Source organism: Geotrypetes seraphini, chromosome 11 (assembly GCF_902459505.1).
Source record: "Geotrypetes seraphini chromosome 11, aGeoSer1.1, whole genome shotgun sequence".
NCBI classification, from domain to species: Eukaryota; Metazoa; Chordata; class Amphibia; order Gymnophiona; family Dermophiidae; genus Geotrypetes; species Geotrypetes seraphini.
In genome coordinates, this window is record NC_047094.1 from 122,877,046 (window position 1) to 122,901,965 (window position 24,920).

Sequence of the window (24,920 nt, forward strand, 5' to 3'; positions counted from 1 at the left end):
AAGAGTATATCAAGTAGAAATGAACGGTAAACTTTTTCTTTTTTTCATCAGTATGTATTTGTTATATGTATAATTTTGATGCACTTATAGTGTACTCTGTTAATGTTATCAACTAATGTTATCATTTTATAATTACTGCACAATTTTATTTGTTTTGCCTGGTGGTGGTAGTGGTGATGGTGGTGGTTGTTTGAACATATTGGTATTTCCTTGACTGCTGAGCAGTTATGTAGCAGCAGACCTGGGGGTAGTTCTAGTTTGTAGAAGTTCATTGCTTAGAATCTGATAATTTATTCCTCTGCAGGCAGCACCTCTCTCAGCCTTGTTGTTGCAGCACCAAAAAAGACTTGTTAGTGATCACAAAGGAGGAAGAAAGAAAATCAAGATTGTGAACAAGCATGTGAGTAGTTGGATTTTAATGTTTCCTTTGTGGAACACATCACCTGCCAATTAGTTAAGTTTATGAACTGGTACCCTCAAAGCAGCTAGAAATGAATGTTTCTTTCTACCTGGCCTTTTGTGCAGTCGTTGCACAGTGTATGCAAGCTATAGTGCTTGTATTGAGCCTTTGCAGTATCTGTGGTACTTATCTGAGAACTGGTGTTGAAGTTAACAGAGAGACCTTTGTGAGTTGTAAGCTCTTATTCCAGAGGAGTGGTGGCTAGAAGGGAGAATTATTATGAGGTACAGGTTGGGGATATGAAATTTGGGAAGGAGGGGAATCTTTATTATAGTATGAGGAGAGGTGTGAAAATTCAGGGCTGGAGAGGAGAGACAAATAAATTGAATTTGGGGTACCAGTAAAAAAGCTCAGGAGAATCAGAAGCCGATTCTGTAGTCACCATGCATTTAACAATGGCGCTAAACAATCATTAAATGCACAAATTTTACTGCTCAATTACTATAATGGCTCACCATGGCTCACAAAGGGCTAAGGGCTTTCTAGCAGCCTCTGATTGTACTATTCAAATGTAGTACAATGAGGTCATTAATATTAAAACTATAATGTGGTAATGAATATAAAATGACCTCTGGGCAATTCTTAATAAGGAACGGCCCAATATTTACAAGGAATCAGGGCCAATATTTACCAGCAGGGTCTGAAATGTAGCTTTACTTTCCTGTCAGTGCCTGATCACTGATTAGCTCAAGCACTGACAGGAAAATAAAGCAGCTCAGACCTACCACCAGCCCTGATTCTTTGTAGTCCAAAAGCCTGGTAGTGTAGTGACCCCTCCCCCCAAAAAACTTTGCACCTGGGCCAGTCACAGATTTAGCCCCTCTTCCGGTGCACCCTGGGATGCACTGGGAGGAAGGGACCTAAGACTCAGATTGGCCCAGGTGCCTAAGGCCCCTCCCAATGGTCCTGGTGTTAGAGCTTAGAGAATCTGGCCCTCAGTTCTTTATTCTGTTAGAAGAATGGGGTGGGTAGACATCTGATGAGCAAAGGCCAGCTGGTGAGAAATAATAGACTGGGACGATCAGAGCTTTAGTTTGAAGGCTGCATTGGGAAGTATTGTAAATTGCCTTGATTTACAATTGGAAAGGTGTTTACAGAAATTTAACATTAAAAAATAAAATAAAAAGGTAAAACTACAGCTGTGAAGGTGGAGGAGGGAGGCTGCGGAAAGGGTGATCTTATGGATGTAAGGGCTGGGGGGAACTGTGGAAAGAATGATTAAAATGGAAAGGATGAGGTTCAAAGAGGATAACTGTTGATTGGGAAGACTTTGTTGTTGAAAATAATGAAGAGGGTCCTGTTCCCTGGAAGTGGACATCTGAGAAAATGGATGTATGTTTTCTGCAGGGCAGTGAGATGGTTGCATGTTTGAATCAGAGCAGCAGCAGTAGCAGCAGCCGTGCTGCACTCTACATGGTTTCAGTAAAACAAACTCTAAGCCAGTCCAGCTACGAGGTATTCATGCAAACCATGCAGTGCTACAAAGCGGAGGATGACTTTCATGCCATAAGCTCTCAGCTGGTATCTCTCTTCACAGAGGATCCGAACAAGTATACCCTTTTGAGAGGTAAGTGTCACCTCCCCCAGCATGGTCACTTTGTAAGGTGAGATCTCACCTAAAACTGCCATCTGCTTATATGGTTACACTGTTTGGTGCTTTCCTTCAAGGAAAAGCACGCTCTCCACAGCATAGGTGCTCTGTACATATGATGATGGTCTGTTTCTTCCACTGCAGCAACTTGTGACTCTGGGCAAGTCCCTTAATTTCACATATACTGTTTGCATTTTGCCAATGGTGACGTGTTTTGCTTTAGATGTTCATTGCATCTATATGTTGGTGGTTTATATAACACTCCTCACTGGGTTGGGCATAAACATTAGTCTCCTGAAGCAAGCTCTATAGCCAAAATACGATTTGTGTTCTCAAGCCCACAATTTTGCAATAAAGATCTTGTTTTGAGCACCATTGGTTCTGGGTTTGTACTTCATCAATTCATTTAACCCACCACTTTGATTATAACCACAGAAAAGCGCTATATCAAATCCCATCCCCTGTCCATTGCTTCTGTATAAATCCTACATCCTGCTTTTGTTTAGCAGTTTTTACATGGTGGTGAATGATGCACATACTGCTATAGAAGGACGACCTTTACTACTACTACTAATCATTTCTATAGTGCTCCTAGACATTCGCAGCGCTGTATATCAAAACTCAAAAGAGCTTACAATCTAGTCAAGACAGACAAACTGGATAAGAAGATGCATCAATACACTGCTCAGGGGGAGAATTATGAGATAGATATTGGTGCTTAGAAGGCGGATTGAAGTTTGGAATTGAAAGCATCTTGAAAGAAGTGGACTTAGGGCTGCTTTTACTAAGGTGCGCTAGCGTTTTTAGCGCACACAGCAGATTAGCGCGCACTAACCCCACGCTATGCGGCTAGAACTAATGCAAGCTGAATGCTGGCGTTAGCGTCTAGCGCACGCAGCATTGTAGCGTGCGCTATTCCACGCATTAATGCCCTAACACAGCTTAGTAAAAGGAGCTCTTGGAGTCTGAATTTGAATACTGCCAGTAAACATTGTTTATTTATCATCAAATCATTAGATAATAGTAAAGTCAAGTTTCAAGTTTTATAAAAAATTTGATAAAACGTTTATTAAAATTTCTAAGCGATTACATAATAAAAATTGGGAGAAAGGAACATGTAAAGACAGACATCGACTATAACTTACTTGAGTCTCAGGAAAGTAGGGGTAGAACTACAAATTTATACAGAAAAGAGAAACAAAGGGCTAATAACAATAGGGCAAAGGCTTTAAAAAGCTGCTAAATTGAGGCTTTAGTTGTAAGTTGCAGTATTGTATTATTTAGACTTATGCGACTTGTAAAATTGGAAATACTTAAACATGCGCCTCCAATCTCGATGTTCTGGGGGAAGCATATGGGATAAGAAGTTTATATGCGAAGGACCTTTCATCAAGGACAAGGACCTTGGTTCTTAAAGAGCTTTTATTTCAGATTGAATGTCTTTGGTTCACAGAGTCTCAATATATATTCTAAAACAATTACAGTAGACTCTCTGTTAACTGGAACTCAAGCAACCAGCAAAAAAAATCAAAGAAATTCTGTAATACTTTAAATAAAAATGAAAATAAAATCAATTTCTGATGGAAATTTAAATGTAAACTTGGCACGCCATACCTGAGTAAGCCCATACTTTGCCTACTACATGTCTGGTAGTTTGTCTGGAACAGTTTATGGTATGGCATAGTATGGGGTATAGTATTAGTTTATGGTATGGCATAGTATGGGGTATAGTATTAGTTTATGGTATGGCATAGTATGGGGTATAGTATTAGTAACTCTCAAGCAACCAGCTGTCAATAATATCTTTTTAAAAACCCACTTAAACCATTATTACATTCAAAAATAGATTATAAAGAAAGAGCAAATATCCAGTTCTTTCTTTAATACCATGGTTGACAGACTTAATTTTTAGGTTCAATCTGTGTATTATAAAAAAAAATAATAATAATACAGATACAAAAGAGCAATACTTGCAAAAGAGGCAAAAACACATAGCAATTTTTTTTAGGTATATCAGAAGCAGAAAACCTGTGAGGGAATCTGTGGGACCGTTGGATGATCAAGGAGCAAAAGGGGCACTCGGGGAGGATAAGGCCATAGCAGAAAGACTGAATGAATTCTTTGCTTCAGTCTTTACGGAAGAAGATGTAAGATATCTACCTGAACCGGAAATGGTTTTCAAGGGTGATGATGCGGAGAAACTGAACAAATCTCAGTGAATCTGGAAGATGTACTAAGCCAAATGGACAAGTTAAAAAAAGATAAATTGCTAGGACCGGATAGTATACATCCCAGGGTACTGAAAGAACTCAAACATGAAATTGCTTACCTGCTGTTAGTGATCTGTAACCTGTCGCTAAAATCGTCTGTAGTACCTGAAGATTGGAGGGTGGACAATGTTACACCGATTTTTAAAAAGGGCTCCAGGGGAGATCCAGGAAATTACAGACCGGTAAGCCTCACTTTATTTCCAGGCAAAATGGTAGAAACAATTATAAAAAATAAAATTATGGACCACGTAGACAAACATGATTTAATATAAATATGAAGCCATATGATTACATGGATGCTTGTTAGTCCTTTATGCATCAACAATACCTGAAGCGGAGAAACTGTTTACAGGAGAAATAGAGGACAGCCTCACCACAGTTGAAGTGAACTTGGATCAGATATACTACCAGATCGACAAACTTAAAAGTGACAAATCCCCTGGACCGGATGAAATTCACCCGAGAGTCTTGAAGGAATTGAAGGTTGAAATCGGAGAGTTATTGCAAAAACTTGCAAACCTGTCAATCAGAACTGGACAGATACCAGACGACTGGAAGAAAGCAAACGTCACACCAATTTTCAAAAAAGGATCGAGAGGAGAACCGGGCAACTATAGACCTGTGAGTCTTACGTCTGTCCCCGGCAAGATGATTGAATCACTGATCAAGGATAGCATAGTTCAGCACTTGGACACACACGACTTGATGAAACCCAGTCAACATGGATTCAGGAAAGGGAAATCGTGTTTGACGAATTTACTCCAATTCTTTGAGACCGTGAACGAGCAAATTGATAGTGGAAAGCCGGTGGACATAATATACTTGGATTTCCAGAAAGCGTTCGACAAAGTTCCACACGAAAGACTTCTCAGGAAACTACAAAGCCATGGCATAGAGGGAGATATACAAAGATGGATAGGCAAATGGCTGGAAAACCGAAAGCAGAGAGTGGGCATAAATGGGAAGTTCTCTGACTGGGAGAAAGTGACTAGTGGTGTACCCCAGGGCTCGGTACTTGGGCCGATCCTTTTTAATATTTATATCAATGACTTGGAAAACGGAACATCCAGTGAGATCATCAAGTTTGCAGACGACACAAAACTCTGCCGGGCAATCAGATCGCAGGAGGATAGTGAGGAACTCCAGAGCGATTTGTGTCGGTTAGAAAAATGGGCGGAGAAATGGCAAATGAGGTTCAACGTGGAGAAATGCAAGGTAATGCATTTAGGCAGTAAGAATAAGGAATACGAGTACAAAATGACAGGTGCAACTCTGGGAAAAAGTGAACAAGAAAGAGACCTGGGTGTACTGATAGATAGGACCCTGAAGCCGTCGGCACAATGCGCGGCAGCGGCAAAGAAGGCAAATAGAATGTTGGGCATGATAAAGAAAGGAATCTCGAGTAGATCGGAGAAAGTAATAATGCCGCTTTATAGGGCAATGGTCAGACCTCACTTGGAATACTGCGTCCAACATTGGTCTCCCTACCTAAAGAAGGATATAAAACTGCTGGAGAGGGTGCAGAGACGAGCAACTAAACTAGTGAAGGGTATGGAGAAACTGGTATATGAGGATCGACTTAAAACACTGGGATTGTTCTCCCTTGAGAAAAGGAGACTGCGGGGGGATATGATCGAGACTTTCAAAATACTGAAAGGAATCGACAAAATAGAGCAGAGAAGATTATTTACATTATCCAATTTGACACGGACAAGAGGACATGAAATGAAGCTAAGGGGGGACAAGTTCAGGACTAATGTCAGGAAGTTCTGCTTCACACAGAGAGTGGTGGACATCTGGAATACTCTCCCAGGGGAGATTATTGCGGAATCGACAGTCCCAGGCTTCAAAAGCAAACTAGATGCATATCTCCTTGAGAAAGGCATATAAAGATATGGTGGCTATAAAATAAACCAGGTGTATACCTGGCGGGGCCTCCGCGTGTGCGGATCGCCGGACTTGATGGACCGAAGGTCTTATCCGGAGATAGCGCTTCTTATGTTCTTATGTTATGTTCATCTGTGGTTAATAAGTATCATTTGTACTGTAAAATTTCCTTTTGGTATTTTTATTTACGTTCAAACTGTTTATTAAAGTTACAATAAACATACAAAAGCAGCAGAAACAGGTCAGATAGAACAGGGAGAGCTGGAACAAATGTCAAGAAATTGTCCATCATTGCCTAAATAAATACAGATATGCTTCTAAAATCAGCATAAACAGAACAAAGAAAAACAAGAAAGGCACAGGTGGTGTAGCGAGTAGACAGCAACTCTCCAAACTCTCCCCTTCACGCCCAACACCCCTCCAAAGAAAAAAAAAAAAAAAAACGGTGATGAAGGAGCAAGCAAGAATGTATAAGGCTGATAACAGAGAAACTGCAAGCGCTCACCTGTGGAAAGGCCTAGTCAATATATACAAAGATACCATACAAACAGAGCCCTGTACTCTGATGAGCCCTGAGAAGAAATGCAAGACCTCTCCCCTCCCCATCCCCTAACTAAAATTTAAAATAAAAAAATAAAATAAATTAATAGGAGGTCTTCATCCAGGGAGGGGCACCCCAGAGCACCAAAGCCCACCGCTCCGGGCAGGTCAAAGCCTCAGAGTATTAAGAATCGAACTCTGAATTCTAGGAGACAGAGAATAGATATAGGGCCTCCAGACCCGCAGACAAATCTTGGACTGACGAAAGGAAGCACGCACCTGACCCCTCTCTAGTAACATCAAGGCATGCAGCCGATTGCGCCAGGCCCAATACGCAAGAGGGTCAGCTGACACCCACTCGGTCAAGATAATCTTTTTGGCCACCAAGCCCGCCTTCCGCAGGAATAAACTGCCTACACCAGGCGATAAATGAAAAGCCTCAAATTTGTCTAAAAGAAACCCCACCGGGGTAAGAGGAATGGAACAGCCCAACAGAGCCTCCAAAAAACGAACCACCCTCCTCCAGAAGGACTGAACAATCGGACAACTCCAAAAAGCGTGAAAGAAGGATTTAGGGACAGCATTACATTTCTCACATTGAGCCGAGTCGGTCAAGGCAGAGCGGAACAGCTGAACCTTCGTGAAGTAAGCCCTATGGAGCACCCGAAACTGACATTCCCGTAGTTCAGCAGAAACAGAAATAGTTGGGATGCGCCGAATAAGACCTCCCACATCCAAATCCGCCGGGAGGAGGCCCAAATCCGGGGCCCACCGAACACACAAAGAGTCCCAAGAGAGAGGCGGGGCCAACAAACAGAGAGCTTTATGCAATGCTGAAACTGAAAGCCCCCCTTCTGCAAAACTAGCGAAAAATGAGCGAAGTCGGCCGCCCAAACCCAGCTGCAAATCCTCCGCCCGCAAGGAATGAACATAATGGTCTAATTGTAGATATGCAAAAAAGTCAGTTTCCCGAGTCCCCGTCTGGAGTCGAAATGCCGGCCAAGAGCAGAGAGTCCCAGCCTCGGTGAGGACATGCTCTAAAGTAGTGATTCCGAGATGGGCCCAACGCCTAAAGGAAGCCGAAGAATTACCTGGCAAGAACTGAAGATTCCCCTGCAAAGGCAACTGGTCAGATACCCCCGGCTTCCCTCCTAAATGCAACACCAAAATCTTCCAGATATCACGTAAAGATCCTAACTACAAGCTAGAGCGCAAGGAAGAAGGCACGGAAGACCGAGGCGCATGTAACAGGGAAGATAAATGCCAAGGAGAATAGTACGCCCGTTCATAAGCAAAGCAAGTATAAACGTCTTGGTCCAGAATCCAATCCCCAAGATAACGGAGCAGGCAAGCCTGATTATATTTCTGCAAATCGGGGAGACCCATGCCCCTCCTCGACCAAGACCCAATCAAAAAGCGGAACTGCATCCGCGGTTTTTTCCCATTCCAAAGGAACCGAGAAAGAAGTCTATAAAATGCCCGAAGATCCTTCTGCAGTAAACGTATAGGCAATAACTGCAGGACATACAGCCATTTGGGAAATATAATCATATTAAAAAGATGAATACGACCATGCACCGAAAGGGGAAAAAATCTCCATTGGTCCAGCCGTTGACGAGTATAATCAAAAAGCAGGCATAAGTTTGTCCGCTTAAGGGAATCAACCGAAGAGGTCAATTGGATTCCTAAGTAACGAAAAGCACCGGTCGCCCAACGCAATGGGAATATCCCCGGCCAAGAATCCCGGACCTCCGGGGAGGTCGGAAAGGCTAGAGACTTGTCTAAATTCAACCGGAAAAATCCCCATACTCAGCTATCGCCATCAAAAGGCAAGGTTGTAACCGGATTAGTAAGATGTACAAGGAGATCATCCGCAAAAGCAGAAACCACAAAAGACTCCCGACCAATACGAACCCCACAAATGTCAGGGTTCTGCAACACATCCCGAATCAACGGATCTAACGTAAGAACAAACAATAAAGGGGACAAAGGACATCCCTGCCGCGTACCTTTCCGAATATCAAAAGACTCAGAAAGGATACCATTCACCCAAAGTGCCGCCGACGGGGAAGCATAGAGAGCAGTAATGGCCTCGAGAAAGAGCCCATCAAAACCATAATGCCGAAGCGTGGCAAACATGAAGTGCCAAGAGACCCTATCAAAGGCCTTCTCTGCATCAAAACTGACCAACAAAGAAGGCACGCGACGAGAAGCGACAAACTCCAAGGAAGTCTAAAGACGGCGGATGTTTCTGGAGCTCTGGCGGGTCCGAACAAATCCAACCTGAGAATCATCGACAAGGTCAGGGAGGACACGAGCCAATCGGTTGGCCAGAATTTTCGCAAAAAATTTGGCTTCCAAGTTAAGGAGGGAAATCAGACGATAGGAGCCCGCCAAGGTGGGATCACGGCCCGGTTTCAAGAGTAGCACAATGTGAGCGTCGCGTAAAGACAATGGCAGAGATCCCTGTGCGACGTAGACAGTAAAGGTGGAGGCCAGAAGAGGAGTGATCTCCAACGAAAGCAATTTATAGAATTCAGCTTGAAAGCCATCCGATCCCGGTGCCTTCCACAACTGACTAGATTGAATTGCCAAGGCCACTTCATCAGTGGAGATGGGTGCATTCAACCGCTGTTGTTGAAGAGCAGTCACTCGAGGCACAGAAACATTATCTAAATAAAGAGCACTGGGTAGGTCCGGCTCGTCAGACCGGGAATATAACTGCTGATAAAAGGTGCGAAAAACCTTCACTATCGCAGCATCTGAGCTAACCAACTCGCCCCCCTCCCCCACCACCCGCAGCACTTGGCGAGGATCGTCCACCGTACGTGCCAGATTAGCTAACAGCCTACCCCCCTTATTGCCATGCAAATGGAATTGATGTTTAAAATATAGCATCGAGCGAGCAGAGCGAGCCTGCAGCAACTCATTCAATGAGGCCTGAGACGCCAACAAATTACTGCGTCGCCAGGGTGTTGGAGCACAAGCATACCACATCCGAGCAGCCCTCACCTGTTTTTCCTAGCGTAAGATCTCCCGATCCCATACCTTCTTCTTGAAACTAGCATACGCGATTATTTCCCCACGGAGCACAGCCTTGGCTGCGTCCCAGAACAGGACAGGATCATCCATATGACCCACATGTGAAGTTGATAATCTGTCCACTTCTGAAGCAGATGATCAGAAAACCTTGGGTCTTTGTACAACGCGGGCGGAAACCGCCATCCCACATTATCCGACCCTAAATCCAAAGTACTCCAAACAAAAGCATGATCAGAAACGCAATATGGGCCAATCCCCGCATCTCTTACAGAAGAGAAAAGGCTAGAAGAGAAGAGCCAATAATCAATCCGGGATTGAGTACCATGAGCCCGAGACAAATGTGTATAATCACGTTCCCCGGGATGCAACGTGCGCCAAATGTCCACCAGATCTAAAGAAGAACACAGAAGGGGATTACCCTTAGAAGAATCCCTGCGCTCATGGGGACGGGGATCAGACTTATCCAAACAGGGATCATGGACAATATTAAAATCACCTCCCATCACCAAAGGTACACCAGAATACACGGTCAGCGCTTTAAACAAGCGAGTGTAAAATACTTTATCATAGACATTCGGTGCGTAAATATTACAAAGGAGAAAAGATGTCCTAGCCAGCCAGCACAAACCTTCCGAGTAGGTCCGCATAGACCCCGTGCACTACAGCGTCCAAGGTCCTGCGCAAAAGAATCAATACCCCAGCCTTACGGTGTACAGCGGCTGTGCCCACCACCCTCCTCACCCACCAGCGAGCGAATTTCTCATGTTCTGAAGAGGTCAGGTGCGTCTCCTGTAAAAAGGCAATATCTGCCCTGTGTCGATTTAAGGTCTGCAATATCTTCTGTCTCTTAACAGGTGAGGTAACCCCGTTAACATTCCAAGATATGAATTTAACCATCAGGATCCAAAAAGACCCAGAGCAAAAGGCAACTTTGTAACGGAGTATAAGGATGGTAAGGCCGTCCCAGCCTACAGACCCACCAAGTCCTCAACTCTATCCAAGCGGTGAGCATTATCCCAAGATGCCTACGGAGGCCCCGAGCCCCGGAAGAGACCCCCCCCCTCCCCCAGCCAGACCTCCAAGCCACTAGAAAAAGAAAAACACTAAAAATAAAAATAAAAAAGTACCATAACAAGCAGAAAAGAAAGAAAAGGACCAATCCCCAGCAGCCTCCCCACTCCCAATGACCCCCCATACCCCCCCCCCCGAAGCACCTGTGTCCCAGAGGACAACCAGGGTTGCCTAGAGCCCCCCTCGTTATGCCCAAAACCAGCAACAAATTCACAGTCCCCCCACATCCCAACCCAAGAACCTTACGATGAAGCCCCTACTAAAGGGGAAAAAAAAGAAAAGGCAAAGCTCTGCTGCAAAAACTAAACTAAACTAAGCCTTAAGGGTTTGGTATTTTTATTTAATTAATGTTACATTTCATATGTCAAAATTCCAATTAAAAAATTTTAAAAATGAAAATTATAAACATGATTTAATGAGACGGAGTCAGCATGGGTTCAGCCGAGGGAGATCTTGCCTCACCAATTTGCTTGACTTCTTTGAAGGAGTGAATAAACATGGGGATAAAGGTGAGCCGGCTGATATAATGTATCTAGATTTTCAGAAAAAGTTTCAATATGTCAAAAATTACAAAGACTAGGGGACAGTTTATGAAGTTACAGGGAAATACTTTTAAAACCAATAGGAGGAAATTTTTTTTCACTCAGAGAATAGTTAAGCTCTGGAACATGTTGCCAGAGGATGTGGTAAGAGCGGATAGCGTAGTTGGTTTTAAGAAAGGTTTGGACAAGTTCCTGGGAAAAGTCCTTAGTCTGTTATTGAGAAAGACATGGGGGAAGCCGCTGCTTGCCCTGTATCGGTAGCATGGAATATTTCTACTCCTTGGGTTTTGATCAGGTACTAGTGACCTGGATTGTCCACCGTGAGAACAGGCTACTGGGCTTGATGGACCATTGGTCTGACCCAGTAAGGCTAATTAAAAAAAAATATTGCAGAATACAATAATATCAACATTGCAGAATACAATAATACAATATTGCAGAATACAAAAAAATGAACAACAAATCCCCACCAGTAAACTTTCCCATCTATCAAGAACATCCCAATACAAAAAATATAAACTAAGCAGGAAGCCTGTACTGCATATCGAACACCTATCTCTTTGACATCCCCTTGTTCCCTTCTGATTCCCAGGTTCATACACGGCAATATTGAAGTAAAACTGAATGGAATGTCTAAGTAAAGTCACTGGTCACAGTTAAAGCTCTTTAAGAACCAAGGTTCTTTCCCTTGGTGAAAAGTCTGTCACATTTGCTTCCCATATCGTCCAGAAGCATTTCTTCATTTTACAGTGAGGCAGCCATCTCTGTCTTCCAATAGCATAAGATTATGAAAAGTAGATCTGCTTAGCTAATATGAAGGGGAATGTTCTTTCAGCCAGCAAAACAAGTCATGAAGGGGAATGTTCCTCCAGCCAGTCAGCCAGCAACACAAGTCTAAAGGATTATGGCAAATTTGAAAAATAAGAAAAACAAGTTTTTGCTCAGCTTCCTGAAGTAGCGATTGCAAAACACAGCTCGCGTTGAAGCTGGAGTCAGACTTCATTCTTTTTTTGCCGCCTTTATGAGATAAGTGTTTATATTATACTAGTCTTTAAGCCCATTACATTAACGGGTGCTAAAATAGATGTGTGTGTCTGTGGATTTAGAAGGAGAGGTTCGTGGGCAGGTGCGCTCTGCAGAGGAAAAAGATCGGTTGGTCTCTTTACGGTTGGAGTTGAAAGACTTGGAATTGGCCCAGATGGCTGAGGCTTTGAATAAAACCCGTCAGGAATATTTTTCTCTCTCTCTCCTTGGCCGCTGTCTGAATGTCTTTTTTTTTTTTTTTTTTTTTTTAAGCACACCCCTCCTCCTAAAGCAGCCCCCTTTTCCTCTCTCTCTGGCCCCCTGTTGTGCCATGTCTGCCTGCTCTGTGGCCCCCTTCTGTTCCCCCCCCTCCCAGAGCAAAGCATGATTGTTGCCTACCCCCCAGCACACCCATCCCCCCAAAGCAGGCCCCTTTCCCTCTCCCCCATGGCCCCCTTCTATTCCCCCCCTCCCAGGAAGCTTGCAGAAATGGCTTTTAAATTGCTTTATAATCACTTTGCTATGAAATCTTTTGTTTTTTGTTATAATTTGCTAACTGGAGATTTTTTTATTTCTTCTTTTGATTGGAGAGTTCTATCAGTTTGTTCGCCCACATCATAAGAAGCAGTTTGATGAGCTATGCCATCTTGTGACGGGGAAAGGCTGTGGCTACAAACCTGAGCATGAACTGCTGCGAGAGGAGAAATATCCCAGAGCAGGAACTGCAGGTGAGGAGGTTATAGAGGAGGAAAAGCATGGACCTAGGGACTGTGGAGAAAGAGCACACATTATCCTAGGCAAGTACCAACCCTCAGTGTAACACCAGGGCTGTATCTCAGGATACAAAGAGGTTGGAAATGATCCATAGAAAATCAGAGGAGAGTGACCAGAAGCTATTCAGAGCTGCATAAGGAAAAAATACAAAAGAAAAGCACTGAGGACCTAAATATGTAGGAAGGATGATGGAGAATGTGATACAATGTCTCGACTTGACACACATGTTTTGACCTGTCCGGGCTGCCTCAGGAGTCTACAAACATGACATGCATATATATATTAGTAACAAGAAGCAATGTGTTAGCATCATCACACAAATGTAAATAAAATCAAGAATTATCCTGACAAAGATCATGCATTTGTTAAACATATTAAAAACATACAGCATGCATAAAATGATACAAAAACTTCATAAAAAATAAGAATCATGTAATCTGAAAACACATATATCTCTGAACATATATATCTATCATGTACCTTAAAAGTGCTTTATGCCCAATAAAGTACATTGAAATATATCTTAGAGTAAAATCACAATATATTAAGTGTAAAATAAGTAAATATGGTATATAGAGTGAAAGTGACGTCACCCCAGGGAATGGCAACATAGTTGCTGAGCTCCGTTGGGGCTTTTGCAAACAAGTTGAGCAATTAGCTTTCCACAACCACTTTTGATATCTTGCTGGTGTACTTAATTAGCTGAGAAGAGCAAAACCAAAGTGGAATTGTCCGATCAGAATGGTGCACAAAAAAAAGTGTCTTTCAACTCATCTGATAAATCCAAATGCCTTTATTCATCCAAAGTTCCATGAATTCATACAATGACTCAATGACAACATGTACATGTTTCAGCCTACCCGGCCTGCATCAGGAGTCTATAAATTATACATATAGACATGAACAAATTAATAGACATATAGATTAACATAAAAACATAAGACAATTTTGGAATACAGCAAAGACTGAATTAATAAAAACATCGTACTATGCCCAACCTATGTTAAAAAATATATATAAAAAACTATATGTGTATACATCATTGCTAAGAGTACATTTTATGCATGACATAAAACATAAAACCACCTATAAAAAATATATGAATATGCACGTATCTCTATCTTCAAGAGTATATAAATAAAAATCATAATAATTCATAGAGCAAATATCCCATTAGACCAAATTAATCAATAGACAACCCCAAGAATGATTTAATGAGCAGTTGATAAATTACTCTACTAAAAAAAATATATGAATGGACAAATGTGTACGCTAAAACCAATAAGATAGTGTATAAGACACTAAAAACCATATATAATTTATAGATTCCTTTAAGCAATAATGTAAAAGTATATCTACAATACTTAATTCATCCCTAAAATCTATAAAACAAAATACATAGAACACATTAAAAACAAATCCTATCTAGTTCATGGATATTACTTTAAGCATTGATAAGAAAATATATCAGCAATGCTTAGTTCAATAGTAAAACACCTCAGCAAGCAATCTGGCCCTGATTCTACAAAGTGCGTCCCGATTTTAGGCAGCTGTAGGCTTCCTACAGCTGTCTAATCAGCCAATTGGGATGCACGTTTTTTTAAAAAATGCTCCCCAGGTAGGCCGCCTATATTGAAGGCGCCTCCGGGAGCCTAGGGAGGCCCGCAAGAAGCCTAAGCTCACCTTAGGCGGGCCTTAGGCGAACCTAGGCGGCCCTACGCGTCTCCCTAGTAGAGGAAGAGACGCTTACAATGTAGGCCAACAAAATGCTGGTCTACATTGTAAGTAGACGCGGCCACTTACCGATTGCCGGCAGGAGGGTGCCCAAACCCTCCTGCCAGAAGATGCCCCCCCCCCCCCGACACTACCGATCGCTGGCAGGAGGGTGCCCAAACCCTCCTGCCAGAAGATGCCCCCCCTCCGACACTACCGATCGCTGGCAGGAGGGTGCCCAATCCCTCCTGCCCGAAGACGCACCCCCTCCGCACCCTCCCCCCCTGCGCTAACAGCCCCCAATCCTCCACCCCACCAAACTAACCTTTTCTTTTGGCCAGATGGGTCTTGCCCGTCCAGCCGGCAGGCCCGCCTCATCGAAATGAGGTGTGCCCGCCCCTTTCCGGCCCATCCCGCCGAAGCCTAAGGCCTGATTGGCCCAGGCTCTAGAAGCCCGGACCAATCAGGCCTAAGGCATAACGGGTTCCCCATCCCCACTAAGTCTAAGGCCTGATTGGCCCAGGCGCCTAGAGCCTGATGGGCAGCCACGGGAGCGGACCGCTGGGCAAGATGGACCTCTGGTCTGCCTCAGCGGAGGCAACTTCTTATGTTCTTAGTCTGTCTTGTTTAGTTTTACAATGGGTGTATTGATGTTGTACTTCTCACTGCAGTATGTAAGATGCTGCCTTTTCCTAGGTACTCATGTGTGACGTGTGGCTTGTTAATAAAAATCATGTTTTTCGTACAGATGGGGAAGGGGGGTGCCAAAAAATGATGGGCCCCGGGTGTCACACAAGCCAGGTACGCCACTGCCCAGAGATATGTCTTCTACTCCTCTCCTCTCAGAAAGATGTGTCCTCCCAGAAAAAGAATGTCCTCTTCCCTCTCTCTCCTCTCAGAAAGTCTTATTTTACTGGAAGTCTCTTATTAGGGTTGTTGGTTTTTTTTATATACCACCTACCAAGGGTATCTAAGCGGTTTTACAATCAGATACTCAAGCATCTGACCATTTCCCATCCAAAATATGAGGCCTTCCCCTAAAAATATACATTTTTCATAAGTGTCTTAAAAGTGTTTCTTTCTTCATAGTTCATATCATGATCTGAGGAAATCCTTGTTGCAATTCCAAATGAATAGACAAGTTTTCTCTCTCTGTCTCTGTGTCTCTCTCTCTCTCTCTGTCTCCGTGTGTGTGTCTCTCTCTCTCTCTGTCTCTGTGTCTCTCTCTCTCTCTGTCTGTCTGTCTGTCTTATTGAGTTTCTTTTCTCTAAAAGTACCAGGCACAAGTAGACATGGAGAGATGGCTACAAAGGTGACCTTGTCTTCAGGATCTGCAGATCAGCTGGACACTGAGTTGCATCTGAATAACGGTGGAATGTACTTGAGCAGAACCCATGCCAGTGAAGGCCAGTTCTTACTTTCAAACCTAAAAAGTGGCCAGGTGCAACTAAATCATGTAAAGAAAAAGATGAACCAAAAAAACCCCAAAAGTAACTATTTCTTTTCTTTTAGTACAAAAGCATAAGAATACATCATCTACCTTTTTTCACTTAACTCTGCCTCCTGCATCTCTGAGCAGTGTAAAGGAAACGAGCACAGGAGAAAAATCCTTCTCACAGCAGAGAATAAAAGGAAAAACAGTGAAGGCGACCTCTGTGTTCAATAAATTTATTAATTTAAAGACTCGACATGTACATGTTTCAGCCTAACAGGCCTGCATCAGGAGTCTTAAAAGAATAGATTTTATTCAGTAGTCCTCTGTCATCTTATGGAGTTGAACAGTTGGCATTACGTTGCTTATATGAGCTCTTGAGCATAATGTTGAATGTAAATGCAAACAAAAAAACCTGCTGCTGAGTCTGTTCACTGAAAATAGTTTGTAATTACTATTTTCGGTGAGCAGACGCATCAGCAGGTTTTTTGTTTGTATTTACATTCAACATTATACTTGAGCTCATATAAAAAACGTAATGCCAAGTGTTCAACTCCATAAGATAACAGAGGGCTACTGAATAAAACACAGAGGTTGCTTTCACTGTTTTTCCTTTGATTCTCTGAGCAGTGCTCCATCTCCCCAGTTTTCTATAAGCAAGTTGGAAGGTGTCTTTCTTATCTGCTATCTGATTTAGATTTTTTTATTTTCGAGTTTTATCTGAATTATGAGGCTGGAGGTACTCGAAGTTCCCAGTTCGTCTTGGACAGCTCTACCTGGGAGAAGAAAGAGACTCTGGTCTGTAGCTAGAAGGGCAACCCTTTTACAAGGAACCTGACTGACCCTGCCCTAACATTTGGTGGTTCAGGGATCATTCCCCTTGGGAGTGTGGCTTGCTCCTGGTGTTTACCAGAGCTTGAGCACAGGCTGTGTGGCCCCTAGCGGTTGCCGGCTGCATCCCCCCTCCCCTCCCAAAGACACGTGAGCTGCTATGGGTGTCTGGGGTCTCAGGTTCATTCAGGGTCTGACTGGCAGCCCAAAGAATCAAACATTTGGAGTGAAATTTCATGCTTGTCTGAAGTATCTTTCTTCTCCATTGTCAGACTGTAGTTCCACCTGAAACAGGCACAGCATCAGCACAAGTGTGAGTACAAGCTATTGTAGCCTATGGGAGAGACATTGGGTGATCTATAAATTGAAGTTTTAGAGTGTCTGGGGCTAGTATTTGGATTTTCCACCTCCAAAAACTCCTTTGTTGAATTTTCTGTGCTTTTGTTTAGCTCTCTCAGGCTCTTTTTGAATGCCAAAATGCTACCAGGGCAAAAACACAAAAAAGTGGGACGCCTCCTCCACCTTCAGGACATGCAACCACAAGGCCCTGCCGGGTAATAGCCAACATAACAAAGTGAAATAGTATATTATACAGTATACTCCCCTGAGCAAGTAAACAATACCCAGGAGTCCATGTCCAATACAGGGAATCAAGTTGTGTTGGAGTCCGAGGTAGCTACAGTATTAATAAAATCTCCCGCTGCCCTATTAAATGATTTCCAAATGCCTTCATGGTGAATTTTTAGTAAGGCTAGATAAATAAACTGAAAACGCTGTTTCAGGTCCACCATTTTCGTGCATAGTGGGTAGTATGGTTTCCGTTTTTCAGCCAGCGCCACAGAAAAATCTTGGCTAATGCGAATTGGTACACCTTCATATTGCAATGCGTCTTTTTTTTTTTTTTTTTTTTTTAACACGATATTGATGTAGCAACTCTACCTTATGGCAGTAATTAAGGAGCTTCACAATCACTACGCGAGGATGGAGGTCTCTTCCAGGCCTGGGCCCTATTTGGTGAGTGCGCTCAAGCCATACTGGGCCCAGAGATGATGATAGTGGTAGTTCCACCTCCAGTCAGTGCTCCAATACCTCCAATAATCGCTTCTCTGGTATCGTCTCCAGCATACCCAAAAATCGTGAATTTGAGTGGGGGGATCATTTTTCAAGATCTTCTAATTTGTCTGCCTGTGTGTGAACCAGGTCTTTAAAGGCTGCTAGGTAAGATGCATGAGCGGCGGTAATGTCTTTCACATGCATTGCTCTAAATCAACTGTTTGTGTTGCTGCCTCAGAAAGTATTTGTTCTAAGCAAGCTATCTAAAAGGAAAGGTGATCAAACTGCGGGCCAAGAACTTGAGCTACTGCTGCTTTCAGATTGCTCAGAGCTGCGGCTGTGAATTGTGACACCACCGCTGATGGATTCTTTGCCATCTTGCTCTCACCAGGCCACATACGATCTCAATCTTTTTTGGCTGATTTGGTAGACATAGAGTCCTGAGTCTCGTAAGATATTTGTCCATAGAAATAGGGGCCTGTCGTGAGAGGTGAAACCCAGGAAAGAGCTGTAATATTCATAAAAGTTGTCCGGCATGGACGGTCTAGCCCCAGAGCAGGCAGAGAATGCATCCTTACCCACTCATTGCGTCAAGTGACTCCAATGACCACCTTTTTTAATCCATAACAGTAGTTGCAAAATTATGGCCATTATCTTGTTATCCTGACAATAAGCTGCTACCTTAAAGAAAATAGACACTAGATTTTGCTCAGAATGAAGCTGAATGTTCAAAAAACGAAAATAATGTTATTTCGGAGACTGCAGGTGCAAGATACCAGAAAGACACTTCAGAGGTGGGCGGGATTGAGATCAGCAGAACTTAGAGCGATGCAGGCAAGTGGAAAAGTCCCGTGGCTTCTGTCTTAATTTTTACCGTCCAGTTTAGCGGTACCGCAGCCGAAGGCAGAGCTGATGGCAGCTAAGAATTGCCTCCAGTCTCGCAGCAGCACTGGAACACTCGCCTCTAAATTAAGCTGAGGAACTTCTATACCGTCTCGGCCTATTAAGTTGGGGAAAAGAGGGGAGGTACTGGAATGAGATGTAGGAAGATGGTGGGTTAGCTGGCTCAGGAAAGGGGGAAAAGCTGCTAAATCAGATAAGGAAGAAAAAAAGGAACACAGGAAGATGCTAGACATGGAGGTTGTAGGGTAAAGGGAAAAAACCAGACATGATATGAGTAGGAAGACAGGTGGGAGATGCTGGACACGGGGCATGCTGACACAGAAAGAGGGAGAAGGAAAAGGGAGAGGAACGAGAGATGCCAAGTCCATGGGAGGGAGGGAGGGAAAGGAAAGGAGATACCAGACCATGGAGGGGGGAAGGAGACAGATGCCAGACCATGGGAAAGGAAGGAGAGGAGATGAGAAATATGTCAGAGCATGGGGAGAGAGACAGGAAACAAATGCAAGGAAAAGAGAGAGAGGAGGTGCCAGAGCATGGGGGAGGGAAGGGAAAGATATAGAGAGGCCAGACCATGGAGTGGAGTTGGAAGGAAGGAAGGAAAGGAGAAGAGAGAGATTCCAGAGCATAGGTAGACAGAAAAATGAAGAGAGGGTGAAGCTGAAATGAATCATGTATAAAGAGACAGTTTATGGAAGGAGCATAGAAAGAGGGAAGATACCATATGGAAGAGAGAGAGGGCGGACACTGGATGGAAAGGACAGAGAGGGCAGAGAATGGAAGGGGTGAGACAGAGGGTGAACAGTAGATGGAAGGGGTAGAGAGAGGGGAGCAGACACTGAATGGAAGTGTGGAAGAGAGGAGGGACAGACACTGAATGGAAATGTGGGGGAGTGGGACAGATGCTGAATGGAAGTGTGGGGGAGAGGGGGGCAGACTGAATGGAAGTGGGAGGAGAGGGAGAGCAGACGCTGGAAGGAAGTGGGTTGGAGAAAGAAAAAAGGGCACATGCTGGATTGAGGGAAGAGGATAGAGTTAGATACTGGAAGGGGTGAGGGAAAGAGGTAGCAAGCTATAGGTAGACACAATGAAAGAGGGCAACTGAGGACTGAATAGTAAGAAAAAATTTAGACAGAGGCAGAAAATAAATTGAGAAAGAAGAACAGGAAAGAACAGTAGGAAGGGAGCGGAGAGAGAGATGCCTGAGCAGGGGGGAAGGGGAAGAGACAGATACCAGACCTGAGAAGAGAAAAAGAGGAAGGAAACAGTTACCAGATTGAGGGGAGAAAAGGAGGAGAGAGATATGCTCAAATCTGCTAGGAGGGAGGAAGGAAGGCGAGAAAGAGGCAGAGAAAAGGGGGGGGGGCATTGTAAGCAGATTAGAAAGAGAAAGGCCTGGACCAAAGGGGAAAGATAGGAGGCAGATGCAGGACTATGGGAGGTTCAGACAGAGGGGGAGAGACCCTGGGAAAGAACAGGGAGATTTAAGATCATAACAGGGGAGGGAGAGAGAGGGAGACCTGGAACAAAGGTACAAATGAGAACTGACACTGATCTGGGGAGGGTAACAGAGGAAAAAGAGAGAGAGACCTGGACCCAAAGGGGATGGGGCTGGATTGTGAAAGAAATGTTGGATGCGAAAGAAAGAACGATTGGATGCACAGTCAGAAGGAAGTGCAATCAGATTCATGAAATCACCAGACAACAAAGGTAGGAAAAATGATTTTATTTTAAATTTAGTGATCAAAATGTGTCCATTTTGAGAATTTATATCTGCTGTCTATATTTTGCACTATATTTGTCTATTTTTCTATAGTTACTGAGGTGACATTGCATATTTTTAAAGTAATATGCCTTGACATCTTTGAAAAAAACCCTGAAACTCGTAAATGATAATTAACATTTTCTCTACGTACAGTGTGCTTTGTGGTTTTTTTAAAATTTATGTTTACCATTATGAATTAATAAGATATTGTATGTACATGAAATATAAATGGAAGAAATTGGGGGCAGGGCTAGGACGGAATTGGGGGCGGGGCTGAATATTAAAGATGATGGTGATGGTGGTGTACCCATGGGTTTGGCGATTTGGGGGGGTCCTGGAAAGGAGTTTTTAGGTGGTTTTCCTGCATACTCTAGTCCCCCCCCCCTCAACCTGCAAAATCACCATTTTCCCAGATTCCCTGTGATTTTTCCTGGGCCATTTTAGGGCAAAATCGGCACCCGCGACCCCCATCTTGGATTTTCTTTAAAACTTTTTAAAGTATATTTTTTTACTATAGGAGCTTCATTTTCACTCCAAACTTCTCAGATGGCTTCTTCAGGACTGGATGGCATGGATTCATGCCATAATTGTGGCGGATTGCTGCCGGATTCACAGCCGTGTATCATAAAAATCTTTCACACCCTCTGGAAACTTTGGTCCATCAGAGCTTACTTCGATGCCTCATCATTTCGAATTCTAGTACAATCCTCTGGGTATACTGGTTCCCGAACCATCGACTCGCTGTCGACTGTCAGCTTTCCCCTTCTTCCTAGTTTAAAAACTTCTCAATTTCTCTCTTGATGTTGCTTGCAAGTACCCTCATTCCGTCTCCCCTGAGGTGGAGTCCATCCTTCCTGATTAGCTTGCTGTTTCTCCAGAATATCGTCCAGTTGCGCACAAAATGGAATCCTTCTTCACACCAGTGCCTCATTCACGTGTTGACTGCTTGCAGCTCCATCTGCCTTTTTTCATCGGCCCTGGGTACCGGCAAGATCTCTGAGAATGCTACCCTTGGCGTTCTGGTCTTCAGCTTCCTTCCTAGCATCCGAAACTGGTCCTTCAGTCCTTCTTTGCTGTAGTTCCTGTTGCTCACGTCTTCAATTCCGTTGTCTTATGAGGTAGTGATCTGTGGTACATTGTTGTCACCTAAACTAGAGAATGACACGGTGACGGTTTACCCGCGGCCACCGCATTTAAGCCGCGGGTCACCGCCGAAAACGGGGAAGAAAAATAGCAGTCGCTGCGGTGACGGGGACAAGGCCATTCACCGACCGCGGAAACGGTGAACAGGTTTGTCCCCGCGGGCCAATGTACCCCCTTCTAGGAACCGCTATTTCACCGTGCTCCTCATTTGTCATTTCAACCCTTCCTGCCAATCGCAGCAGAAGGGTACCCAACCCCTCCTGCCGGTCCTCCCAATGGCCTCCCCTAAGATCGCCGGCAGGAGGGTACCCAACCCCTCCTGCTGGACCCCCCCCCAACGAACCCTCCCACCCCGGAACCCCCTTAGTCTTACTTTTCAAGTTGGACCGGACAGCTCCTCGCTCGTCTGGCCAGCAGGCCTGCCTCCGTCCAAATGAGGCGGGCCCGCCACTCCCCTCCCCTCCCCTGCCTCCCAATGGCCTCCCCTAAGATCGCCGGCAGGAGGGTACCCAACCCCTCCTGCTGGACCCCCCCCCCCCCAACGAACCCTCCCACCCCGGAACCCCCTTAGTCTTACTTTTCAAGTTGGACCGGACAGCTCCTCGCTCATCTGGCCAGCAGGCCTGCCTCCGTCCAAATGAGGCGGGCCCGCCCCTCCCCTCCCCTGCCTAACCCACAGGATCCTAGGGCCTGATTGGCCCAAGCACCTAAGGCCCCTCCTATAGCGGGAGTGGCTTTAGGTGCCTAGACCAATCAGGCCCTAGGATCCTGTGGGTTGGGCAGGGTAGGGGCGGGCCCGCCTCATTTGGTCGGAGGCAGGCCTGCTGGCCAGACGAGCGAGGAGCTGTCCGGTCCAACTTGAAAAGTAAGACTAAGGGGGTTCCGGGGTGGGAGGGTTCGTTGGGGGGGGGTCCAGCAGGAGGGGTTGGGTACCCTCCTGCCGGCGATCTTAGGGGAGGCCATTGGGAGGCAGGGGAGGGGAGGGGAGGGGCGGGCCCGCCTCATTTGGACGGAGGCAGGCCTGCTGGCCAGACGAGCGAGGAGCTGTCCGGTCCAACTTGAAAAGTAAGACTAAGGGGGTTCCGGGGTGGGAGGGTTCGTTGGGGGGGGGTCCAGCAGGAGGGGTTGGGTACCCTCCGGCCGGCGATCTTAGGGGAGGCCATTGGGAGGACCGGCAGGAGGGGTTGGGTACCCTTCTGCTGCGATTGTCGGGAGGGCCGTTGGGGGGGTCTACAGGAGGGGTTGGGTGCCCTCCTGCCGTGATCGCTGGGGGGAGGGGAGACTTGCAGCCGTAGCCGCGGTCACTATGCTAATCACGGCAGCATTTAAAGTACATGTCGTGTTTGTTTTTGCATTGCTAGCCCCAGGGGTGGTGGAAGATTAGTGATTGAAAAACTGTATGAAAAATAACTATTTTAAATTTAGTGATCAAAATGTGTCAGTTTTGAGAATTTTTATTAATTAATTTTTTCTCTGCGTGTTTTGTTTTTGTATAGTTATTAACTAATATTTAACTAAGTTTTAAAGTTTTAAAGAATGTTTCCTTTATACGTAAATAAAGAAAAGTGAATGGGATTGCAGTGGCGGTGACGGGGCGGTGAATGGGGTGGCAGTGGCGGTGACGGGGCGGTGAAGAGGATGGTGAGACGGGGACGGGGCGGTGACGGGGTTGGTGAGACGGGGACGGGGCGGTGACGGGGATGGTGAGACGGGGACGGGGCGGTGACGGGGACCAATTTTTTCACCGTGTCATTCTCTAACCTAAACCTCCATTGGATAGATATAAAAGTAGACTATTTGCCATAATGACTGGGATAGCCATGCAAATGGTTACTAAAAACTGGAAAAATTGGGATAGACTTAATTTCTCCTTTTAGTGGGGTTCTTTATGTTTATGTTACAAATATGAGAAAATGAATTCAGAAATTATATGTAATAATAAGATATTTAAATTAACATGAGGTCCTTTGACAAATTTTGTTAACACTGATTAGCTGGATTATTCCCTTATTTCCAATTTGATTTACACATCCAGGGAGGGTGGGAGGGAGGGGGGTATTATATTTTCTTGTATTCATTGACCAAATAAAAGTGCTGTTTATGATTTTTACTGTATGTATCCACATTGTTTTAGGGTGGGAGGGAGGGAAAATGTTTTATAGTATTTCTTTGATCGATTGTAAGTGCTGTCTTGAAGTCAATTGTATGTATATTTTAATGCACTGTTTTTGAATGGAAAATTAATAGAGTTTTAAAAAAGTCATTTTGATGCTACCCATCCATTACCTCACACTTGGCGTACAGCGGCGGTGACATTGATTCATAAGAAAGGTAAAGATCCATCTTCTTGTGCGGCATGTCAGCCAATCTCACTGCTCAATGTTGATTATAAAATTTTCACTAAAGTTTTGGCTTTGAGATTACAGATCTATATGCTGCATTTAGTTCATGTCAATCAGGCGGGCTTTATTTCCCAGCAACAACCATTTGATAATATTAAATCAGCTTTACACCTTATGTGGCATGTCAGCCCAGAGGGCTCCCCAGCTTTGCTCTTATCCCTTGATGATGGAAAAGCATTTGATCGGGTTAGTTGGGTATATTTATATGCAGTTTTGCACAAAATGGATATTGGACAAGCTTTTATGGTTGGCTTCAATTACTATATGATGCCCCTCTCTCCTGATTCAAACTTAATGCGCCAAGGCTGTGCCCTTTCTCCCTTGCTTTTTGCGCTCTCTATGGAGCCTTTTGCAAGTCAGATTCGGCATCAGGGGGATATTCAGGGTATTCAATTGGGTGCCCAGCAACATAAAATTTTACTCTATGCAGATGATATGTTACATCTGCGTGACCCAAAGCGTTCCTTACCTGCTGTGATTA

The 24,920-nt window shown here is 44.3% G+C and overlaps 1 protein-coding gene across 6 annotated transcripts in view; it reads left to right on the forward strand.

The window, feature by feature from the left end:
* The window catches only part of RTEL1 (regulator of telomere elongation helicase 1), a 185,376-nt gene that overhangs the window by 134,152 nt on the left and 26,304 nt on the right, over positions 1-24,920 (forward strand). For 3 of the 6 annotated variants that reach the window (XM_033962814.1, XM_033962816.1, XM_033962815.1), the window contains 4 exons: positions 305-400; positions 1,808-2,027; positions 13,017-13,154; positions 16,188-16,403. In XM_033962814.1, the coding sequence (XP_033818705.1) occupies positions 305-400; positions 1,808-2,027; positions 13,017-13,154; positions 16,188-16,403 (670 nt within the window). Of the gene's footprint in view, positions 1-304; positions 401-1,807; positions 2,028-13,009; positions 13,155-16,187; positions 16,404-24,920 lie in introns of those variants that run through there. The other 3 variants (XR_004541051.1, XR_004541050.1, XM_033962817.1) reach the window with 3 other exon arrangements.